The 23386-nt window shown below is 58.8% G+C and overlaps 1 protein-coding gene across 2 annotated transcripts in view; it reads right to left on the bottom strand.

Moving 5' to 3' along the window:
- The window catches only part of LGR6 (leucine rich repeat containing G protein-coupled receptor 6), a 97678-nt gene that overhangs the window by 50478 nt on the left and 23814 nt on the right, over nucleotides 1-23386 (bottom strand). The window contains exons 2-4 of one of the 2 annotated variants that reach the window (XM_082615161.1): nucleotides 21398-21469; nucleotides 18942-19013; nucleotides 15232-15303 (exon numbers count right to left, since the gene is read on the bottom strand). In XM_082615161.1, the coding sequence (XP_082471287.1) occupies nucleotides 15232-15303; nucleotides 18942-19013; nucleotides 21398-21469 (216 nt within the window). Of the gene's footprint in view, nucleotides 1-15231; nucleotides 15304-18941; nucleotides 19014-21397; nucleotides 21470-23386 lie in introns of those variants that run through there. The other variant, XM_082615162.1, reaches the window with a different exon arrangement.

The following is a 23386-nucleotide window of genomic DNA, read 5'->3' as shown; positions in this document are numbered from 1 at the left end:
AATAACCTATTATGAAAAAGAAAATATATATGCATATATATATGTATAACAATCATTTGCTGTACACAAGAAACTAATACAACATTGTAAATCAACTATATTTCAATAAAAAAAACAATTCAATTTACAATAACATCAATGCAAATAGGAATAAATTTAACAAAAAGTACAAAGTCTATACTTTGAAAACCATAAAACATTGTTGAAAGAAATTAAAGAATATCTAAATAAATGAAAAGACATATTCATGGACTGTTAAAATGGCAACACTCACCAAACTGATCTATAGATTCAACACAACCGCTATCAAACTCCCAGTGTCCCCCCTTCTTTTTTTGCAGAAATTGCCAAGCAAATCCTAAAAATCCATATGGAAGTGCAAGGGAGCCAGAACAGTCAAAACAATCATGAAACAGAAAAACAAAGTTGGATGACTCACACTTCCTGATTTCAAAACTTACTACAAAACTACAGTCATCAACACTGGACGGTGTAGGGACTTCCCTGGTGGTGCAGTGGTTAAGACTCCGAGCTCCAGGGGCCCGGGTTCAATCCCTGGTCAGGGAACTAGATCTCACATGCATGCTGGAACCAAGGAGCACGACTGCCGCAACTAAGACCCAGTGCAACCAAATTAATTAATTAATTAATTAATTAATTTAAAAAAAAAAAAGACTGGATGGTCTATAAGGATAGACGTATAGGTCAACTGAATAGAACTGAGAATCCAGAAATACATTCATACATTTATGGAAAACTGATTACAAACAAGGATGCTAAGACAATTCAATGGGTGAAAGAACAGTCTTTTCAAAAAACAGCCTTTGGGGTGATGAAATGGTTCGTTGAACTCTCCATCTGCATGCAAAAGAATGAAATTGGACCTCTATCTCACACCTTATACAAAAATGGACTCAAAACAGATCAAAGACCCAAAACTATAAAACTCTTAGAGGAAAACGTACCTATAAATCTTCCTGACCTTGGATTAGGCAATAGTTTCTTAAACAAAACAACAAAAGAATGGAGAAAAAAAGAAAGAAAGAAAGAAAACACAGATAAATTGGACTTCATCAAAATTTAAAACTTTTGTTCTTTAAAGGACACTATCAAGAAAATGAAAAGACAAGACTCAGAATGGGAGAAGATATATGCAAATCATACATCCGGTAAGGGACTTGTATCTGGAATATTTAAAGAACTGTTACAAATCAACAATAGAAAAAGACAATCCAGTTTTAAAATAGGCAACGGATCAGAACAGAGATTTCTCCAAACAAGATACACAAATGGGCAATAAGCACATGAGAACATGCTCAACACCATTAGTCACTAGCATGTGTAAATAAAAACCACAACGAGACACCACTTCACACGCACGGGGAAACTATAATTACAAAGACAGTACCAAGTGTGGACAGGGACACAGAGACCTTGCTGGCGGGAAGGTGAGACGCTGCAGCCACCTAGGAAGACAGTTTGGCAGGTCTTCAAAGGGTTGTCTATAGAGTTACCATGTGACCCAGCAATTTCACTCCTGGTTATACACCTGAGAGAACTGAAAACACATCCACACAAATGTTCACAGCAGCATTATTCACAATAACCAAAAAGTGAAAACAACCTAACATCTACCAACTGGTAACAGGTAGACAGATCGTGGTCTATCCACACAACAGAATATTATTCGGCCGTCAAAAGGAATGAAATACTGATAGATCCACGAATACACACCTGGGTAAATCTTGACAACATGCGAAGTGAAAGAAGCCAGACACAAAAAGCTACGTTTTGTATGATTCCATTTATAGGAAATGTCCAGAATAGGCAAATGCAGAGAGAGAGAAAGTAGCTTAGAGGTCTCAGGGGCTGGGGTGTGGGGAGCGGAGATGGGGAGTGACAGCTCACAGGGATGGGTTTCTTCTGGGGAGATGAGAATGTGCTGGAATTAGAGGGTGCTAATGGCTGCACAAGTTTGTAAACATGCTAAAAACACTCAACTGTCTAGTTTTAAAGGGTGAATCTTATGCTGTGAATTACATCTCAGATTTTAAAAGTACTTAAAGCTAAAACAATTACCCCAGTGCTAGGTTAGTACAGTCTCGAAGGAACAATAAACCAGGCCCCAACACAATTTGTAAAGATTAGCACATCATGAAGGAAGCGTGTGTTTGTGAGGGTATGTGGTTTCAGAGAGAAATGCAGACATGTTAACAAGCATCGCGTCTGGGTGGTAGAATTGTGGGTGATTTCTATTTTCTTTTTATTTTCTGTATTTTCTAAATTCTCTACAATGAGTCAGAACAAAAACAAACATGTTTTTTAAAAACAAACTGTGTCAGCGTATAATTAAGTCCCAGGCTCTGTTGCACTCGGCTGGGGATGGCGCCTGTGTGGGGCGGGGCTCAGGGAGGGGAGGATTGGGGGGTGAGCAGGAGAAGCCTCATTCTCTGGGGCCATTGCTGTGGTCCAGGCTCTGCCCCGCACGGCCTCCTCACTGGCCTCATGGAAGGGCCAGCCCTCGCTGCAGACCGGCCTCCTCCAGGCTGCCAGCCAGGCCTGCACCAAGGCTGCCTTCTCCAGGTCCAGCATTGCCCGCAGCCCCCCAGTTCACAGCCACTTCTCTGCCCAGCCTGCTCCCCTCCCGCAGGGCTGTCCTTTTCTCTCCGCTGCTCACCTTTCATTCTACCTTCGAAGCCCAGCTCGGGTGCTTCTCCCTGTGGGGCTCTGCTGCTCCTCCAGCCAGGAGGGACCCTGGCATCATGAAGGTCCTGCTCATCTCAGAAGCTGGCTGCCAGGCCCCCGAGAGCAGCAGCTCTGTGACTCAGTGTATCCTAACGGCCACAGTTAAGACTCAGAGGCCGGGGGTTCTCTAAAGCCCTAAAAGCTGTGGGCATTTATTTCGAGGCGTTTTATGTTCGATGACAGTGTGTCCTTCGGGCCCTTGCTCTTGGTTCCAGGTAGATTCACGGCTACGCTGCCAGCCCAGCGATGCCCCCTTTGACTTTGGACCAAACCAAAGACCGTGTTGTCTAGAAACTATGACAAGATTGATGCGGAAAAGCTCCCGGTTCCCATTTTATGAAGACCTTAGTTTGGACCAACTGGAGATTATCATAGCCGTGGAGGATGAATTTGGGTTTGCAAGTCCTGATACGGATGTGGAAAAGTTAACATGTCCACAAGAAGTTGCAGATCACACTGCAGATAAGAAAGATGTACACGAACAAAGTATCAGACCTCTTCTCCACTGAGAGAGGACAGGTGGTCCTGGGAGCGTCTGGACATGAGAACACACTGGTATTTAAATTCCCCAGGTGTTTTGCCCTTTAAAAGTAAAGCTATGAAAAAGGAGAGAACAAAAGAGAAGAAACTAGCCGTCAAACTCCTCACCTATGCACAAGAGTGGAAGGACCTGCACTTCAGATGAGCTCAGATTCAAACCCCAGCTTGGACGCTTGTGGCTGCACAGACCTGCTGTGACCGTGTCCTAACCTCCACCTGACGGTCACTCGCTGAAGCTGGTGTTTGACCGGCCTGGTGCGCGTGCTGACCGCCACGGAGGGAAAGCGATGAGGGCCTCACACTCACTCCGCACAGGGGCGACCGGCCCCTCAGGAGGACCCCACCTGGTTCTGCAGCAAAGCCTGACGGGGGTGAAGGCCCACCGCTCCAGCCCCCACGGTCTCAGGGTCCCTCACGTGGAGTCTGCCGGCCCCATGGGTCAGTCTAATAATAAGCCTCATCATAGCAACGCCCTGCGCGTGCACTTGGGACCCTCCCAGCAGAACACGGAGCATCTCAGGAAGCTTCAGAGCAGTCACTTTATCATCCCCAGTTCGCAGCTTACAGAACCACGGCTCAGGATGTGCAGACAACTTTCACCTAGAAAGAGGTGGAACTGGCTTCCAAAGACAAGCAGCAGAGATTTCAGAGAAAGACCCCGGAATCACACACACTCCTCGCAGCTGAAAGGAGTCAGAGCCTCCGGGAGCCCCCAGCCCAGCCCAGCCTGAGCCCGCACGCCGCCCACCCAGGGTCGGCAGATACATGAGGCCTGGCCGAGGGGGACGTGAGTGGCCACTGGCCACGCCCCCCGAGCCTCACTTCCCTTCTCCCTCTGACTCCCAGACTCCAAGTGGCTGGGGCAGTCAGATCCAGGACACCGGTCAGGTCTCACCAGGGAGAGATGAGCCAAGCAGGGGCCCGTCTGCCTGGGTCGGCATGGACCAACCTTTCTCAGAACTCTCCAGACTTGCCAGGAGGTCACCACTTAGCATCCCATCCCCACCACACGCCGCCCTGCACCCCCGCTCTGAAACAGATCCGTAGATAATGCCTAAAGGGTATTTACTACGTCTGTACTCACACCCTGCCCTGAATTCTGATTATGTTCTCCTTCAGCCCCTGCAGCCAGTGGCAGCTGGCAGGCTCTAGGTCAGCACCAGCAAAGACAAGAGAGCTCTGCCTGGATCTTTCCTGCTCTGCTCTGCTCGGGCCAGGGCCTCCCCTCCTGCCGTCCTGGCGTGAGAACTGAGGAAGCCTGGTTCTGGTACTCAGTGTACTCAGCAGGCTCAGAGTCAGATGGAATCAGTCTAGGAGGACTTCCTGGAGGAGGTGTGTTGAACTGATTCAAGCAGTAGAGAGGCAAATCCTGGCAGAAAGGAAGAGGAAAAGCATCCTAGCCTGAGACCAGCTCCAGCCAAGGCTTGGAGGTAGGCGAGGACAGGTTTGGGGAGCTAGGGACACGACAGGGTAAGTGACCTGGCTGGAGTGGGTAGAGAGCAGATATAGGCACACGGACGTGAAAGCAGGTGTAACTTATAGCAAGACTTGTCCTGCTGGCCCTGAGGTCTGTGGTTTCTGATCAGAGGAGCAATATGATGAAAGTGGTGCCATCCAAGGACTTGGGGGAGCCTTGGGCCCACCCTCACCTGGCCCCTCTGACCCATTCTGCCCCAGCAAGCAGCAGGACTAAGAATCGGGGAGACAGCTGGCTTCCAGCACCGCCACCCCCGGCCCCCAGACATGCTCTCCCCCTCCGTTTCCCCCCACTCCAGATGTTTGGAGGGAGGGTTTTACTGCAGGCCCAGGTTAGTAGATGTGCAGCTGAGGGGCCGGTTAACAGGGCCAGAGGAGCACGCTGGGCCTGGGGCTGGGGCCGAGGCGGCTGCAGCGGCCCAGAGGGCCTGGGGGCTCCCTGAGGAGGCATGCAGCCCCAGCTGAGGAGCACGAAGGAAGGGGACTGGGAGCAGGGGGTCCAGCCTTCTGGCTCCTGACTGAGATGCATCGCGTCCAGACACTGACTCTTCGTCCCCACCCCCACCCCTCCTGGCCCAGCCGCTTCATAGTGAGGCCCGCGTTGCCCACCGGGGCAGGGACTGTCCCTAAGTGGCAGGCAGTCCTAAATGATGTTATTCTTGGCTTTGGAAGGCATTGCGTGGCTTTTTTAAAAAAAATAACAAGTTTATTGCCCACCTCTGTCTTATTTGTGCAGATCCGGGCACTGACGTGCAGGCCCTGACGGCACACGGCCAGGCCCGTGGCAGGGTCCGCGCCAGCCTGCGACCGTGCTCCGCTGGCTCCAGCCCTTGGCCGCTGTCGTTCCCTGACGCCCTTCCAAGCTCGGCCTGCCTTCCGCCTCCCCCGACAGGGACAATGCAGGGCAGGAAGGCCCCCAGGACGCCCTCCTTCCTCGAATTCCTGCGTGTTCTGAGGAAGCTTCCAGAGGAAGGCGGGAGCAGCAAGTGCTGGCGGAAAGACAGTCCACTTAAGAAGCAGACACACCTGAGTCTGAACTCCAGCCCCCGTTCTTACCCCCGTTCCTCCCTGGGCCGGCTGCCTCACCTCTCTGCCCCCTTCTGCATTCGTTTGTTTATACGTTTGTAAGCAAGGATGCCTGAGCACCTGCATGCGCCAGGCACAGTACCAGCGGCGGGGAATCCTGAGTGAAAGGAGGGACAGTGTCCACCCTCATGAAACTCAGAGGGGATGGAGAAAGGAAGTAAGAGGACGACAGCAGGCAAGCGGGACACTCTGGCAGTGCGGGGTGATGGGGCCCTGCGGAGTGAACGTCGGGGCAGAAAAGGCTTCCTGCGGGCAGCACGGCCCCCCTGAGGCCTGGGCAGGGGAGCAGGACGCACTTGCTCAGTGGGTCTGCCGGCGGTGGCGGGGTGGCGCAGGTGGCACGTCCTGCAGCTCAGCAAGGAGCTTTGTCCTCTGGGTGTCGGGAGCCACGGGGATTTTAAGCTGGGGGGGGGTGACACGATCAGGTTTGTGTTTTAAGGTCCGTTGGACTCAGAGTGGGGAAGATCGGGATGAGTCCAGCACGAAGCGGGGGACCGGCTGGGAGGCTGCTGCACCCCGGGCAGGGGCGATGGCGGGCAGTGATGAGAGGGTCAGGGTGGCCGTCAAGTCGTGGATCAGGAAAGTAAGTGACGACACAGAGGCTGGGGCTGGAACGCCCTCAGGAGGGGCGTTCAGCTCGAGGCCAGCTTGGCCACCCACGCGAGACTCCACCGGCAGCCCACGCAGCAGCCCAGGCTGCAGGCGCGGACTCAAGAGGGACGAGGAAAAGAGCCCCCAGGATTCTGACATCGATCGGGTGGCACGGGCTGGGGGCCTGCAGAGAAGACTGAGGAGAGGCCCGTCAGGTAGAGGGGGCTGAGACCCCGTGAGACAAGAGCTGGGAAGAGCCTGCTGGGCTTAGGGAAGGTCTGGACCTTGGTGAGAACCACTGCGAGGGACCGGGAGACGCAGAGGCCAGCCTGGAGGTGACCAACGGAACAACGTGTGCACTGTGAAGGGGGAGCAGCGGCTGGAGGGGCCCTGGAGCAGAGTGTCCGAGACGGCACCAGAGCCCAGGGCCCTGCAGCCCACGGAGGCACTGGGTGGCGCCGTCACCTGGAGGTGCGCAGAGCAAGCCCCTTCCCGCTTCCCCTCCCTCTCCTCCTGGTCTCGGCCCAAACTACGGGGCCTGGGCTCTGAGGAGAGGGATGGGCCGAGGTCACCTCCAGCCCCAGACAGGTGGTGGGGCGCCCTGAAGCAGTCTCCGGAGGGGGGGCGTGGGAGGAGCCGGGAGCCAGACCTGCCCGTTCTCTCGGGGAGACGCGGCTCTGTGAGGGGCTGTCCTCTCCAGGGCTGCCAGGGCCCCTCGAGACTCACCCAGCTGGAGACACCGCGGCCCCCCCCGCCCCTCCCCACCACCCAGACCCCTCCTGAGGGTCACGGAGTCCTCTAGACCAGGTCCCGCCGGAGCGGACGGTTTTATTTCGGGGCAGGCGGGGGGAGGAGTTGGCTCCAAGTCCAAACAGTTGTTGCGGCCGGTGAGGGGGGGCCGCCACTTTGGCCAGAGTCCCGGGGGGACCACATTCCAGAACCACTTATCTTAGAGCCATCTGGCCAGAGAAGTCACAGAGGCTCGTAAAATGATGGTCCCCTTTCAGAAAGGAGCGAAAAAGCATCTGCAGGCCTGCCCCCATCTCGCTGGTGACACTGGGAGAGTCCCCTCCCCTGCCTGGACCCGGTGACCCGCCGCCTCCCCCTGGTACTCTGAGGCCCTGCGCCTGGGCGGGCAGCCTCCACCCTGCGGCCTCTGGGGCGGCCCGAGCAGGAGCCCAGGCACCTGTGGCCTTTTCCGGCTGGTGTGCAGACTCCCACACGCCGGCGAGCGGCTGGCCACCACCTGGGCGCCAACAGCCAGAAACAGGTGGACGATTACTCACAGACTCTCAAAAAAGATCGCCCCTTCCCAGCCCGACCAGTCTTCTCTCCCTGGATGGACGGACAGATGGGCGGCTGCATGGCCGGGGAGTGGGGGCAGGGGAGCCCCCAGTGGAAGGCTGGCGGCCGGCACACAGATGCTGTCCCCACCTCTTCCTGGCTGGGATCTGGCCGCCCCTCACCTCCCTCTGGGCTCTAAGGCTTCAGTGGGATGGAATTCTGAAACGAGGTGGTGAGATCCCAGCAGACAAACTGTTTACCAGTTCTGTGATCAACTCCCTGAACCTTCATTCCTCATCTATAAAATGGGGATCATGGGACGTCCCAGAGAGATGTGTCACCAGGAATGAGTGAGGTGACATCTGCTGAGCATTAGCCTAGGTCCTGGTACCACAGCGGGTGTTCAACAAGCCCGAACCACAGGTGTGATTCTCATTACATACACTGGGCTTCACCATGTCCATCAGCTCTGCTGCGCTTTTCTACACTGACTTTACATCACGTTCACCTGCCCTGACTTCTCTGTCTCAGAAGCTTAAGTCCGTGGTGTATGGGTGGGGATGGGGGTCTAGGTGTGCGATATTCCCACGTCAAAGCACGAGCTGCTGAAAGGCAGGGCCCTTGTTTTACTATTGAGCTCAGGCATTTCAGGCTTGAATAAGCAAGTGAATGAATGATGGACGGAAGGATGGATGGTGGGTGGACGGATGCATGGATGGTTGGTTGGATGGATGGATGGATGGATGATTGGTAGATGGGTGGATGGGGGGAGGGAGGAAGGGAAGATGGATGGATGAACACCAGGGGTTGGATCTCCTCTGCCCTCCACACGTACCCAGAACCCAGGCCAGATCTCCACACTGGCATCAGCTGCTCAGGAAGAGGCACTATGCAGGAGGGAGGAACCTGGCCTCTGTCATCTCCCCATGGGGGGGTCACCCCACTTCTTGGCTCTGCCCGGGGCCCATGTGAACCTAATCTCAGTCTGAGTGGCCAGCTCCCACCCCCGTCCTGGGTGCCCCTGCCTCTCCCAGGTCTCTCAGGCCTAGGCCTGTAGCTGCTCCACGGGGCTGAGGAGACCCACAAGGGCCGAGGACCACGCTGCTCCTTGGTGGCCCAGCTTGGGCCAACTCACTCCCAGACCAGCATTTATGGCTGAAAGAACCCTCACAGGATCCCAGGGCCCAGCCCACGCGGACACTCTCCTAGTTCTCCGGGAGCCAAATTACCCATGTTGAGACCTTCGTCACACACAGGGGGCTGCCGGCGTGCCCGGCCACCCACCCACCTCGAAGCAGCCTCTGACCCAGACGCATGTAGTAATCAACTCCCGGAACCTTGGGGAGATCCAAATACAGTAGCATATAATCATGGGGCCAGAAATAGCCATGCCAGGGAGGCCATCTGCCACCTCGTGGTCCCTGGGGACCCCTCGGTGGGCCCCACAGCATGGCCGGGCTTTGGGGTTTCTCTGGCCGGCAGGCAAGTTGGGCGGTGCTGACCATATCCACTGGATCACCTGAGAGCTCAGGGCAGCTCGGGGGCTTGTCCATAGCAGACCGGGCATCGCCAGGGTCAGAGCCGCTCAGACCTCCAGGCCCGTGTCCCACCTCCCACTGGTGCCGGGCCGTGCTGGGGAGACACCGCCCCCCTGCCTGGCTGACTCATGGACCGCCACCCCAGCTGAGCCTCTGGTCTCCTTCTGACTCAACGCCCAGCTATCACCCTGCCACTCTCCGCGGGACCCTCACCGGCCCTCTGTCCCCCTCACACCCCTGGCTGGGCTGGGTGGTGCCTGCCAAGAAGGTGCGTTGTCATCCGAACTCCTAGAACTTGTGGATGGAAGAACCGTATTTGGAAAAGAGTCTTTGCAGGTGTAACTAAGTTAGGGGTCTCAAGGTGAGATCACCTGGATTATTGGGGTGGCCCTAATCCCAGTGACAAGTGTCCTGTGAGAGACGCAAGCAGAGAGGAGGGGCCTCATGAGGACAGGTGATGTGGCCTCGCGGAACGCTGGCAGCCGACAGCCACGGGAGGAGGCTCTGAGGAGGACCTGCCCTGCTGACACCTTCATCTTGGCCTGTGGCCTCCAGACCGCGCAAGCGTCCGAGTCTGCTATTTGAAGCTGCCCAGTGGGGCTGGGGGGTCCTTTTCGTCCATAACTGGCTCTTACTCTTCTATGGACGTCAGAATCCACCGGGGTGGGGGGTTCGTGGAAACGCGACTACGGGCCGCACCTTCAGAGGTTCTGATTCAGCAGGTGCGGGTGGGGCCTGGGAGGCCACGTCTGACAGGTTCCCAGGAGGTGCTGGCGCCGGTGCCCAGGGACCCCGCCCGGAGAACCACTGCTCCACATGGTCCCTCCAGGCGGTGTGAGCCGTTCTCTGCCTGGGCCCCTGCCCCAAAGACACCGTCCTTGTCCCCATGATGCCCTCCTCCTTCCCCCGGCGCTCAGAGGTCTGAGGAAATGCTTCCCCAAGGGACCCCCTCCCATGCACAGCCGGCTCCGCCTCTGCCCCAATGGGAAGCTGCAGCAGGGCTCCCCCAAGCTGTCGGTCGGTGGGCTGTAGTGCCCATGCCGCTCCTCGCATGGCTGGGTCGGACGCGCTGTGTCTGGCGACAGAGTGCTAAAGCTCTTCACGAGTCGATGGCTGTCAGGCACAAGCGCCTCACAGCCTCTCCTGAGGAGTGTCTGAGGGTCTGATCGGCACCAGGGGTCTCTAGGGATCCATGGCGATACCAGAGTGTCAGCAGCCTGGGCTCCCCTGGCAACCAACACTGTCCACGTGTCATGGACCGAACGTTTGTGTCCCCTGAAATTCGTATGTTGAAGACCTCAGCCTCCTCCACACGATGGAATTAGGAGGCGAGGCACTTGGGAGGGATGAGAGCCCTCCCGAGTCAGGAGAAGGCTCTGCCCGTCTCTGCTCCCCAACACCACGGCACCGTCTGCAGCTCGCGAGAGGCCCTCGCTCACCAGAGCTCCACCGCGGGCCCCGATCGCAGCCTGCCAGCCTCCAGCTGTTAGAAGTAAACACCTCCTGAGCCACCCACCTATGGCACTTTGTTACACCGGCCCAACCCGGCCTCACCCAACCCCGGAACCCCAGGGTGCAGACAGACGCAGGCCGAACCAGCATCCGCGGGCATCCTCCAGCGAGGTGTACGCTCCAAGGCCGGCCCTGGGAGGAGATGCACTGGAGGCACCATGGTCCCGGAGCCCCCGATGGCCCAGTGCCCAGGGCTCATCATCTGCCCACTCAGTGCCCTCAGCATGGCCCTGGGGGGTGGCTGAGTGTCATGGTGTGCGTGTGGACCCTGGGCCAGGCTGCCTGAGCTTTGACCCCGGCTCTGCTACGTACTGTCTGTGTCCCTTCCGCCGAGTGCCTGCACCAGCTGTGCCTCAGTTTGCTCATCTGTGACATGGGGTGATGAGGTTAGTGGTCTAACCATCCCACAGAGCCGCAAGGTGAAATGAGGTGTGAGGACCAGCGGTTCACACACGGAAGGGGCCGTAAGTGCTGGTCATCACTGGTCTGGGGTACAGAGGAGGGTCAGAGATATGGAACAGGGGGGGTCTGCTCAGAAGCCCCCCAGGAAGACCTGCGATCCCTGTCCTCCAAGAGCCTGTGCGCTGGGTGGCACGGCTGGGCCACTTTCCTCCTCGCCCCACAGGCAGGTCCTCAGGAGACGGGCGTGTTTGCAGAGGGACCACCCACTGCACCAGCCCCCAGAGACTAAGCGTGCGGCTGTCACAGGTGACTCGGACACGGGCGCCCCTCCCCGCTCTCCCCCAGCACAGGCCCCGGTGTGTCTCAGATGGGGCTGTGCTGCTTCTGACGGGGGTCTCGGACTCGAGTCCACAGCGCCCTGGACTCGTTTCCCCAGCTCGGCCGAGAGCGGCGGTGTCACGGGGCTGCCCTTGTGGTGACGTGCTCCTCCCGGCGTGTCCAGGATGGGGCTGTTTTCTGTTTTCTCCCCTAATTTAATCCTGCCGCCGGGCCTTTCTGATTCCTCTCGGGCCCCACCCGGCCCAGGCCGGAGGTCTTTCTGGGCTGTTTCTCTGCTCTTCCATGGATCCCCCGCCACCCCGGCCCCGCCTCACCCCCACCCAGTTTCTCTTTTCCCCCAGGCTCCTCTGGCTGCCGTGGTTTCTCTTGGCCGTGGCTCTAGCCTGGCGTGACACGTCTGGCACGGCCACCCTCGCCCTCCCACACTGGTCGGGGAGGAAGCAAGTGTATGCAGGGGACGGGGCGGGTAACGGGGGGGCCAAAGAGCCTGGGTGCCACGTCGGGCTGCGTGCCTGGGCCCATCCCCTGCCCGCTCCCCCCACCCAAACCCGCTTCCTGTCCCATGGACCACGGGACAGAATCTCCATGGACGTTCCAGGAATGTCCGGGGGAGTTTGCCCAGGGGAGGTGAGGAACTGCCTTCCCCGGGGCCCTGAGCCCCGGCGCCCTGGCTGCTGTGGACCCGCCGCCCCAGGTACCAGCTCTGACCGCGGGAGGCCCGGAGCCGGTCGGAGCCTCTGTTCCCTCACCTGATGGCAGAGACGGCCACTATCACAGGGGCGCGTGAGGATGGACTCGGATCACGTGGGTGTGACGCCGCACGCGGGGCGCTCGACGGAGGCCGCTCCCCCCTCTCTGCGCAGCCCGGCAGTCTGGGCCTGCCACTCCTCACCCCTCCTGGACGGAGGAGCCTGAGTCAGGTGGACAGTGTCTCACTTTGATGTAACACCCACCAAACAGAACCTTCAGGTAGGGTGACACCCCCCTTCGCCCCAGCACATGCACACGCACGCGCACACACACACACACGCAAGCACACGCACACTCTGATGTCCTGCAGGCAGGGTGACCCGCGCTCCAACTTATCCCAGATGCCTGGTCACCCCACCAGCAGGTACCCAACATGTCCAAAGGGGCCTCGGCGTGCCCCTTGCCCTGTGCCCTCCCCGGCTCATCCCGTGGGGTTCACAACTCACCACTCGTTCAACACATTCTCACTAAGTCCCTACCGCGGGCCAGGCTGTCGGTGACCGGCCTTTCTGTCCACCCAGGTGTCCAGGCCAGAGAGCTGGCGGTCAATACAGCTCTTCCTCTCCCTGGGCACCCACGTCCGGTCAACACCACCATCCCCAGGAGTGACAGTGGTAGTAGTAGCTCCTTTCTGTCCTATCGAGGGACACAGACCCTTTCACCACCTCCCTTTTACTGAAAAAGGAGAAGCACATAGGCCAGGCAGCTGCAGGCCTTACAGGGAGTGAATGAAGGAGCTGAGGTTTGAACCCAGGCAGTCTGAGCCCAGAGCCCTGACAACCAGGCTTCTTGATATTCCCAGAGCCAGTCCGCTGCTCCTCTAGCCGCTTCCCCCGCCTTTCCTCCGGCCCCGTCACGTTCCCTTGGCGTAGGAGCCCGGCACCAGCTCCCCGTCTCCAGGCTGTCCTCCTTGACTGCCGCCAGGGTGATTTGCAGTGATGCAAACTCCGGCTGCAGGTCCTGTGATGGCTCCCCAGGGCCTTAAGCATAAAGCCTGAATCCTGGGCAAGGTCCTCCTCATCTCTCGTGGATTCCGGATCTCGTTCCGCTCCTGCCCTTCCCCCCAGCCCCCCAGCGCCCCCCCCCCCACAGCCAGCCAAGCTCGCCCCCATGCACATCCTCCACGGCCCGCTCAGTTCCTTCTTATCTCCCAGTCTCTGCACGTGCTGTTCCCTCTGCCTGGAATGCCCTTTCCTGCCTCTTCACCCGGTGACACTAATCCTTCAAGAGGCAAAAAACTCGGCTTTTGCCTCCCCAGCAAAGCCTCAAAAACACGTGTGAAATGAACGGTCGGGCAACAAGGTAAATGAACTACATGACAGTTGTGTCCCGCACGGCACAGCTGCCCCAGGTCCTCCCCACATTCGCTGCATACTTGCTCTTCGTGAAACCCCCTGAGATGGCGGGGGCGGGGGGGGGGTAACCTCCCATGGGGAGGCGGGCAGCTGGGCAGAGAGGCCGTCAGAGACCAGCGTTTCAGACCAGAGCCAGCCGGCCCGCCGCCAGCGGTGTCTTCACAGGACTGCAAGAGGCAACGCCCTCTCGGCGGCCTCAGACCCGGGGGGCCCTGGGCCTGTGTCCCCGTCCCCACCCTGACCCGGCCACGGAGGGAGCTGGCCGTCTAGTCTCCCGGCTGCAGGGCCTCCGTGTCTCAGGGAGTGCAGGAAGTGCCTGTGTGGCCCAAGCGTGTAAAAGACAAGACCCTCAGTGTCCCCAGGCACGCAGAAGACGCAAGTCACAGGGAAAACATTAATCTCTAAGTAAGTGTGAATACATCCAGTGGAAGTCTTTTCCCCCATGGAAACCTCTTTGATGCTCTGGATGAAATGTCCCCCTCTTCCCCGACCCCCCACTTCTGGCTGCCCCTACTCAGCGGGCGCCCCAGCAATAGTCTGCCCTGTGGGGGGCTGGGGCGCAGCATGGGCCCTCCTAGCCTTTGACCCTTGACTGTGGCCTCGAGGGGCACACCCGGCTGCCTGCCCTGTTCAGCTGTGACCTGAATGGAGGGAGAGGAGGTGACAGGACCAGAGGCCCAGCACATGCAGGGATGGAGGGGGGAATGGTGGGAGGGGGAGGACGGGGGAGCGGGGCCAATGGGCAGCTGGGGAGAGTGGGGTGTCTGGGCAGAGAGGGAGGAGACTGGCCTGGGGGTTGTGGCCCGGCCCCCTCGGCTGGCCCTCTGTGCAAGGTGGGTCCTGGGAGGGGAGGACGGGGCAGGGACCACTGCAGGACCCACAGGCCAGGACACCGAGGCCTTTGTCTTGACACGGCACGTTCAGCCTGCCTCAGTTTCCCCCAGTCCTGTCCCCCAGCTTTGATTCCCCCCAACTACCTATGTCCTCTCCCATCAGACGTAGATGTACCTGAAAATTCAGTTGGTTCAGGCAGCGTGCATTAGGCCCCTACTGCATTCCAGACCCAACGGTGTGCACCCAGCTCCTGCCCAGAGGACCACAGAGGCTGGTCCCTCACCCATCCCACCTGCTTCTCCTTCTGCCCTGGAACCACGACGCCCCTAGTGGACAGGACAGGAACTGCAGCGTTCCATGGAGAGCTGGACGGGGCGGGGCGGGCCGTGAGTCTGGGACGCGGCGAGACATGTGTCTGAGTTTGAATGCTCCCCTGCCACCAAAGTCCGGGGGTCGGAGCAGGTGAGCTCCTTCCTGACCAGACAGCCCCTTCCTGACGCTTCTTTAGAGCGGCAGCCTCCAATGCCCACCCAGGCTCCACGGCAGAAGGCCAGACATCCCAGGACGGCGGCCCCGGGGGCCCCACCCAGGGAGGTCCCATCCCCACAGTCCTCCACAGGGTCTGGGTGCCTTCCTGCCCCGAGATACACACGCGCTCATACACATGACATAGGACGATGACAGCCCCCTGAAGAAACAAAAGCCAGGAGCACACTGTGGGGACGGGGGGTGCAGGGAGGAAGGGGCGCCCAGGTCCGCCCCCAGCCCTCCCGACTCACAGAGACTGCAGGCTCCGCAGTTCCCACAGCGCCTCGGCGGGTATCCGTCCCAGCAGGTTGTTCTGCAGCATCCTGTGAGGTGAAGAGGCGGCTTGAAGGACTCCCACCCGCCCGCCTGCCTGCCCGCCACACCGGAGCCCAGCCTCAGAACCCGGAGTCCTGTCCCACCCCTCCCTGGCTGGAGGTCCAGGGCGCCGTGCACGGGGCTGGGAGAGTGCCTCAGAGGGACTCTGGGGAAAAGGCCGGGCTGGAGAGGACCCTTTGAGGCAGAGGAGACACAGCCGGGGAGCGGAACGTGGGCTCCTCCGGCCGTCTACTCTGGAAGGGCGTGGGCAAATGCACGATCTCCTCCCCAGGCCTCAGTTTCTCCGTCTGCAGCCGAGAGGCCAGGTTTTCTTCGGGGAAGGGGAGGACGTGCAGGGCCCAGGCAAGTCTGTCTTTGTGGTGTGTGTGTCTATAGAGACAACTTGAGGCACCCACATCGGAGTGTCAGCACCATCTGGTGACGCCATCACACATGACCCCACAAAAGCAGGGACATGGGCTTCCCTGGTGGCGCAGTGGTTGGGAGTCCGCCTGCCGATGCAGGGGACGTGGGTTCGTGCCCCGGTCCGGGAGGATCCCGCATGCCGCGGAGCGCCTGGGCCCGTGAGCCACGGCCACTGAGCCTGCGCGTCCAGAGCCTGTGCTCCACAACGGGAGAGGCCACAACAGTGAGAGGCCCGCGTACCGCAAAAAAAAAAAAAAAAAAAAGAGCAGGGACATGCCATCCGGGGGCACGATCCGCTAGGGAGGCTGTCCTCCTGGACCTGCGGGGCAGTGAGTCAGAGAGCGAGAAGGGGAGAAACTGGGGTCTGGGGCCTTCAGGTGGCACTGCTGACCCCAGCCAACCCTGGCCACCAGAGCTGTGCTCAGAAAATTGTGAGGAGACCATTCCAGGGCCTCGGGGAGTCCCCGAAGCCTCAGGGCCCTGGGCAAGGGTCCTGCTCGCCCAGTCCTAAGGGAGGACCTGGGTGGCCGCTGCCACTGGAACATCCTTCCCTGCTGGCCTCTGGAGAAGACGAGGAGGGGGCACATGGGGCCGGCCCCCCCAGGGGGTCAGGGAAGAGCCAGGGGCAGGAAAGAAGGAAGCTGCCTCACCCTGACCCGCACACCCGTCGGGCCCTCCTGGGCCAGGTACAGCCCCAGGAACAGCACCTATTGCAGGATGGGCTGCTCTGGAACTGGGAGGGACCTCCAGGGAGACCTACTGTGTGCCAGGCATGCCGTCCACCCTCCCTCTAGGCATTACCCCATGCAGGAGCTCTGGCCACATCCGCCCCTCACCTGCCCCGATGGGCACAGGGCAGGTGCCCTCAGAGGTCCAGGCATCTCCCCACACACCTGGGTCAGAAAGAACTGTGGCTTCCCTGAGGACAGCTCTGGTGGGGGGGCGGGTGGGGGCAGTGTGTCTGGGCTCTCAGCCTTCAGGACTCTGCAGGACAGGGACCCCCACCTACGGTCGCGGGAAAAGGCACGGGGCAGGGGCTGACCCTCTTGACCCAAGCCTGGCCAGAGCCTTGGAGAACCAGCGCAGGAAGGCAGGGACCCTAGGAATAAGACTTCCAGGTCAGGTGTGGGGCTGGGCGGGATGGACAGGGGAGGGGTTCTGCCACAGCCGCTCAGAGAGGATCAGAGAGGGAACCCCCTTTTTTGGTCCTTTGCCTCCGGAAGGGCAAGGGGGAGGCAGAGTGTCCTGCAGGGACAGCCAGGCCTCACCCACCAGAAGGAAGATGAAGTTCAGACAGGGGCCCCTGGAGCAGCTAAAGTGACCGCCTCCCAGCACAAAAAGAGGTTATTGTGCTGATGGCGGGCTTTACTGCTCTATTTTTCTCGCAGGTCTGAAAACAAGTAAGAGAAGGCACTGCAGAAGGAGAAACCGTGGCGGACGCCAGGGGGTACTTCTTGCCCAGATGCAGGTGGAATCCCTGCTGTGAAGACACTGAGTAGGCGGGCGCCATCCCCTGAGACCACCCACCCATCCCTGAAGCAGCGAAGTGGACACGAAGGCTTTAGGGAACTGGGCTGTCCGCGGGGGGCGGTTGGGGGTCAGTGGCGGTGGGAGTGGACAGCCTGGCTGCCCTCCTCTCCAGCCGCAGCCTCTCCTGCCGCCCGACCTGCTGGGGCGCACGGTGTCCAGGGAGCGGGGCTGCGGCTTCCGGGAGGCTTTGATTAATTGCCTGATGCAGGCGAAGAAGAAAGAGGCTTGACCCTAAGCTGGGGGCTTAGGAACGGGACGCGAGTCTCACATCTTCTGAAGGCCCAGCAGACAGATCCTCCGCTCACCAATCCGGCTGCAGGTCTGGGCCTGCCGCTGGGCACGGACGTGCCACCACGCAGGCCGCCTGGGCCACGTCTGGCTCCGGGGGCCTCCCCACCCCCGGGGAAGCGACGCTGGTGGGAGCGGGACAGACAGACCAAGAGAAGAGGCAGAAGGACTGAGGGCCGGCAGGATGGGAGAGCAGGGTCTGCAGCAGAGCGGAAGGAAGGAGGAACAGGGGACAGAGGCAGAGTGCCCACGGGCAGAGAGGGAGTAGGGCGGCACGAGAGGCCAGCAGGGCTGGAGTCAGACAACACGGAGAACGGAGAACGCCTGGAGGTGGTCGGGGGCTGCTGACAGGCTGGAAGCCTGAAGCCCACAGGCCAAGTGGGCAGGGCCACCGCCAGCCCATTGACAACTTGGAGCAAATTAGAAAGATATTCCTTTCTAGATGGAAGTAGCCCCAAGGCTGGCACAGGGCTAGATTTCAGCCCCTTCTCACTCCTCAGGTGATGGTCTTGTGCAGTGAACAACCTGCTCAACTGTACAAAGAAGACCTGCAGGTCAAGTTGGGGCTGAGGGGGCAGGAGAGCGTGGGAGCGGCTCACCACTTTAGGGAAATTTCAGATGCTCCAGGATCAGCCCCCGGGCTCCTCCTCTTCTTCCCAAGCCAGTCCCTGTGGTGACAAGCCCTCCCGAGGAACCTCTCTGATCCACCCTCAGACCCCCCACATCCCCTTCTCCCCCCTCCTTTCACCCACACTCATCACAAGAGCAGGAGTGGGGCCCGGGGAGGACAGTCGCAGTTGGGACGAGGTGAGCTGTGGACTGGGGCTGGGGAGAGGGTGCCGTAGCGTCCCCTTTTGTCCAATGGGCTGTGGGCTCAATGGAAGACAATAACACAAGGTCCTTTTCAATTCTCACTTTCCTTTTGCTTCAGGGACAGAGACGCCTAGGAACTGGAGGAGGGGAAATGTTTGCAGAGATAATGGGACTCAGTGCTGTAGCCAGAGACCAAGGCTGGGGCTCGAGAGGAAGGGGGTCCAGAGGAAACCTCTCCAGAAACTGTCCTACCCACCCGGCCTAAGAGTTCCGGGGGCGGCACGTGGGTCTGAATCTGACCTTGACCCTCAGAGACCTGTGCTAACGGGCACTATTCACGTTACAGAAAGGAGAGGAGGTCACTTCCCTACATTGTGGCCTAAGCACCAGGTGCTGTTATACGTTTGTTTACAAATCACAAAGTTTGTTACAGACAGGGCGAAAGCAAAGACGCGGAAATACTTAAAATGAAAAGTGAAGATAAGGAAATGAGCAAGCCAGTGGCAAACCAAGACACAGGTTACAAAATTTCCATTTGCCCAGAGTTCTCCAGGCTGCATCTCCACGCAAAGTGGGACTTAAGACTTACAGGATTTTCAGGCTGTAGAGACCAGAGAACGCCTGTCCCGGGATGTGCGAGAGGCGGTTTCCAGAGAGACGCCTGCAAGTCAGAGAGAAGGGCTGGTGGGTGATGCTGGCAGGGAGCCAGGCAGGGCGGTGGCCCTGGGTCAGCATCCTGGGACGTGGGAGGGACGCGGCTGCTGGCGTACGTGCACAGCCAACTGCACAATGACCCCCTAGTGGGGGGCCCACTAGGACCCCAGCCTCCGGAGGAGGAGACCGAGGCTCGGGTCACAGAGGGTGCTGGTGTCCCCCGGACCCGATTACCACTAGGCCCACGTCCACCACGTCCACCCACAGCGCTGACCTGCTCACCCACCATCCCCCTGCCTTGTCTCCCGTCACCAGTGGAGGCAGATCGGACGGGTGTGTCTGGGTCTCCCTGTGCCCTAAACTACACAGACAACCCCACTGGTCCAGGGGGCAGGAAACGGGGTGTCGAAATTAGTCTAACCCTGTGGTCTAATTAAGCGTTTCCACGTTTGTCACGGGCGACCATCAACTCTGAAAGGAGCAAACAGGACGGAGTGTGCTGATGCGTGTCCTCAGCGCCAAGCCTGACGGAGCAGTCTGCTGAGGATGCGGCAGAGCCTCTCAGGCATCACTGGGCGCATCAGTTCTCACTGAGAGGCCTGCCGACTGCCGATGTGGAAATCGTGCTGACACAGCTCAGAAGCTATTTTTAAAAAATATATCTCTACGAGGGGACTTGCCTGGCGGTCAGGTGATTAGTACTCCGCGCTTCCACTGCCGGGAGCGCAGGTTCGATCCCTCGTGCAGCATGGTACAGCCAATAAACACACACACACACACACACACTCTTTTTATTTGACGTTTGTTGTTTAAAAAAAAAACACATGGGGCCTCCCTGGTGGCGCAGTGGTTGAGAGTCCGCCTGCCGATGCAGGGGATACGGGTTCGTGCCCCGGTCTGGGAGGATCCCATATGCCGCGGAGCGGCTGGGCCCGTGAGCCATGGCCGCTGGGCCTGCGCATCCGGAGCCTGTGCTCCGCAACGGGAGAGGCCACAGCAGTGAGAGGCCCGCATACCGCAAAAAGAAAAAAAAAAAAAAAAAACACATGGAAAGGCATCGTGACCTTTGGGGTTACTAGCTTGGGTTCCCTAGGTGGGCATCTTGCCTCTAAAACAGGCCCAACCCCTCTCGGGGAGTGGGGGATGGAGGACCGGCAGCCCCCAGGGCTCAGGCTGTGCCCGTGTCACCAGCCCGGCTCCCAGGCCTTTGTCCTGCCCTTCATTCCCACCGAGCTGGGCCCCTGCACCTCGACGGCCCCTCTGTCCCTGCCTTTGAGAACAGCCTTCAAATTCCTCCTCGGAAGGCGTCCCCACCCACCCTGCCCACTCGCTGACGTGGCGAGCCCGGGTGCCCACGCCAGGCGCCCTCTCGTCTGCTCCGGGCAGACTGAGTGCACCCGTGGGGGGGCGTGCCTAGGGTCAGGGTGAGGAGGGCTGTGCAGGAGGAGTGGGTCAGGGCCAGGAGCCCCCAGTCTGAGAGTTTAAGCAAAGCCGGTAGAGCCCCAGGATCAGTGGTGATGCCCAAACAAGAACCAGCAGGCTGGGGGTCGGGTGAGGAGGGGGGCAGGGCTGGGAGCAGGTGTCCTGGCTGCCTGCAAGGGACAGCGGACACTCTGGCCAAGGAGATGACTCTCTCACGTGAGGTGCTAGAGCACGAGGCCAGCCTGCAGGGCTCCAGGCCGTGGGGAGGGATCAACCAGGGAGGACTTCCTGAAGGAAGTGGGCCTTGTGTTGGCCCTGACAGAGTGGAGAGAGAGATGGTGGGCCTGCTGGGCTGGAGGGGAAATCTGCTCAGATGCAGGAGGGCTCCAGGGATGGACAGGGGGATGGGCCTCCCTGGAGCAAAGCTGGCCAGGTGGGCTTGGGCCAGGTGAGGGACGGTCCTCGAAGCAGCTCCTTTGGATTGTGGGGAGCCAGAGAAGGCCGTGGAGCTGGTAAGAGGCACCCTGAGATGGGCAGGGTGTGTCAGAGAGGAGGTAGGTGATCTGTTCTTAGGGGCTGCGGCCGCCCCAGGGGAGGGGACGTCAGGGCAGCAGCAGCAGCAGGGATAGGTACAGGGGACCTTCAGAGGAAGAACCACCAGGACCTGGGGAGCGGCCGGCGGCCGGACACAGGGGGCAAGGGCAGGTCAAGGATGACCCCAGGGAGACAAGCAGCGCTGACAGAAAGCCGGTCAGCTTCAGGGAGGGAGAGGCTGGGTGTCCGAGCTCCCCTGTCCCCACTGCCCCCATCGGGCCCACACCTGGGCAGGTGGGGCTGACCCCGCTCAGAACAGCTCCCAAAGGCCGTTTCCACTGGCTCCACCCGTCCCCCTGGGGACCCCCAGTTCCCTGTGTCAGAGGTCACAGTGCCCGCCTCCAGCCCCCCGCCCCGCTCCCCCCATCTACTCACAGCTCCTCCAGGAAGCGCAGGTTGAAGAAGAGGCCGGGCTGGAGCTCCGTGAGGTTGTTCATGCTCAGGTCTCTGCGGGAGAGAAGGGAGCGGGCAGGCTGTGAGCTGCGTCCTCCCGGGCCTTGTGCTCCCCGTGGCTCCCCCTGCGCCTCCCGCCTCCCCCCTCCCTCCACGGGACGGGCTGTGATGAGGGCCACAGAGGAAGCCGACCCCGTCGGGGACAGGCCAGAGAAAAATTCAGGGGATGTCAGAGCAGGACAGGGCCAATCAACACGCAGGATCCCTCATGGACGTTTTACCCGAGACCACCGCCATCCCGTGGGCTCCTGGAATCAGCCCGACTCACCAGGGGGTTGCCTTTTACTCAGTCCCTGAGCCCGCGGGACTCCACAGCCCTCTGAGGCCTGCAGTCTCTCTCCTGTCGTCTCTCCCCCAACCCCACCAGGCTCCTTCTACTTTTCTCCAACCAGAGGGCCTGGCCCCTGGTACATCCCTGAGGATGCTTGATTCCTGAGGAGTCCCACCTTAGACCAGTCTCGCCTTCCCATATTATCTGAGAGACCCTGAGGATGGTTTCTGTGTCACTGCCCTCCAAGATACCCTGCACACAAAGGAATCACAATACTGTGATTGTGTAACAGCTGGCGTTTACTGGAGGCCCACTTTGTGTCAGGCACAGGCTAACCTTTATCCAAATACAGTAAGTCCCCTACATACGAACCTTCAAAGATGCGAACGTGCGTTCGCATGTCCAGTCACATAAGTTAGGTCACGCATCTGGCGCACATTGTCACGTGCGTGCATCCTCTACAAGTGGTTGCGTTTTTGTGTACTTTGCAGTATAGAGTACAGAGTACAGTACCTTCATTTCAAGCCCAGGATGTCTGAAAGCAAGCGCAAAAGCAGCGGTGATGTAGCTGGTACTGCTAAGAAGTGCCAAGAGATAAGATGGAAACAAAAGTGAAAGTAGGCTTCCCTGGTGGCGCAGTGGTTGAGAGTCCGCCTGCCAATGCAGGGGACACGGGTTCGTGCCCCGGTCCGGGAAGATCCCACATGCCGCGGAGCGGCTGGGCCCGTGAGCCATGGCCGCTGAGCCTGCGCGTCCGGAGCCTGTGCTCCGCAACGGGAGAGGCCACAGCAGTGAGAGGCCCGCGTACCGCAAAAAAAAAAAAAAAAAAAAAGTGAAAGTAATTGAGAGAGTGAAGCGAGGCAAAGAGATGTTAGACATCGCTCATTCTTATAACATGAATCATTCAGTCATTGGCACGAATCTAAAGAACAAGGACAAGATCATGGAACACGTGAAGTCTGCTGTGCCGACGATGTTGACAAAATATTGAAGCATGGAAAAGTGATGGAGGAGATGGAGAATCTTCTCAGGGTGCAGATGCAGGATCAGCATCAGCGCTGCGTCCTGCTCAGCTTAATGCTGATTCAAGAGAAAGCGAAAAGCCTTTATAAAGCCTTGAAGAAGAAACACGGCAAAGAATCAGAGGGCACGTCTTTTAATGCCAGCCATGGCTGGTTTCATCGGTTCAAGGCTAGAGCCAACCTTCACAACGTAAAAGTAAGTGGAGAGGCAGCAAGTGCAGATACGGTAGCTGTCCGGGAACTTCCGGAAAACACTTTGAGAAACTACTGATGATGGTGTGTATTTACCCAACCAGGTTTTTAATGTGGATGAGACACAACTGTACTGGAAGGGGATGCCAGACGGAAGTTACATCAGTAAGGAGGAAAAGGTGATGCCGGGCTGTAAAGCAGCAAGGGATAGGCTAACTGTTGTTTGGTGGCAATTCTTCCAGTGATATGAAGCTGAAGCCTCTCTTAGTTCATCATTCAGAGAACCCAAGAACCCTTAAAAACATAGCCAAGGGCTCTCTTCCTGTTGTGTGGAAGCGTAACCCCGAAGCCTGGATTACACAGGCCACGTTCCAGGACTGGTTTTGCCACCACTTTATCCCAGATGTAGAGAAATATTGCTCGGAG

The sequence above is a fragment of the Mesoplodon mirus genome, assembly GCF_964341445.2.
Source record: "Mesoplodon mirus genome assembly, chromosome: 3".
Taxonomy (NCBI): Eukaryota; Metazoa; Chordata; class Mammalia; order Artiodactyla; family Ziphiidae; genus Mesoplodon; species Mesoplodon mirus.
The sequence above is the reverse complement of the archived record's forward strand: the minus strand, read 5'-3'. Positions and strand labels throughout refer to the sequence as shown.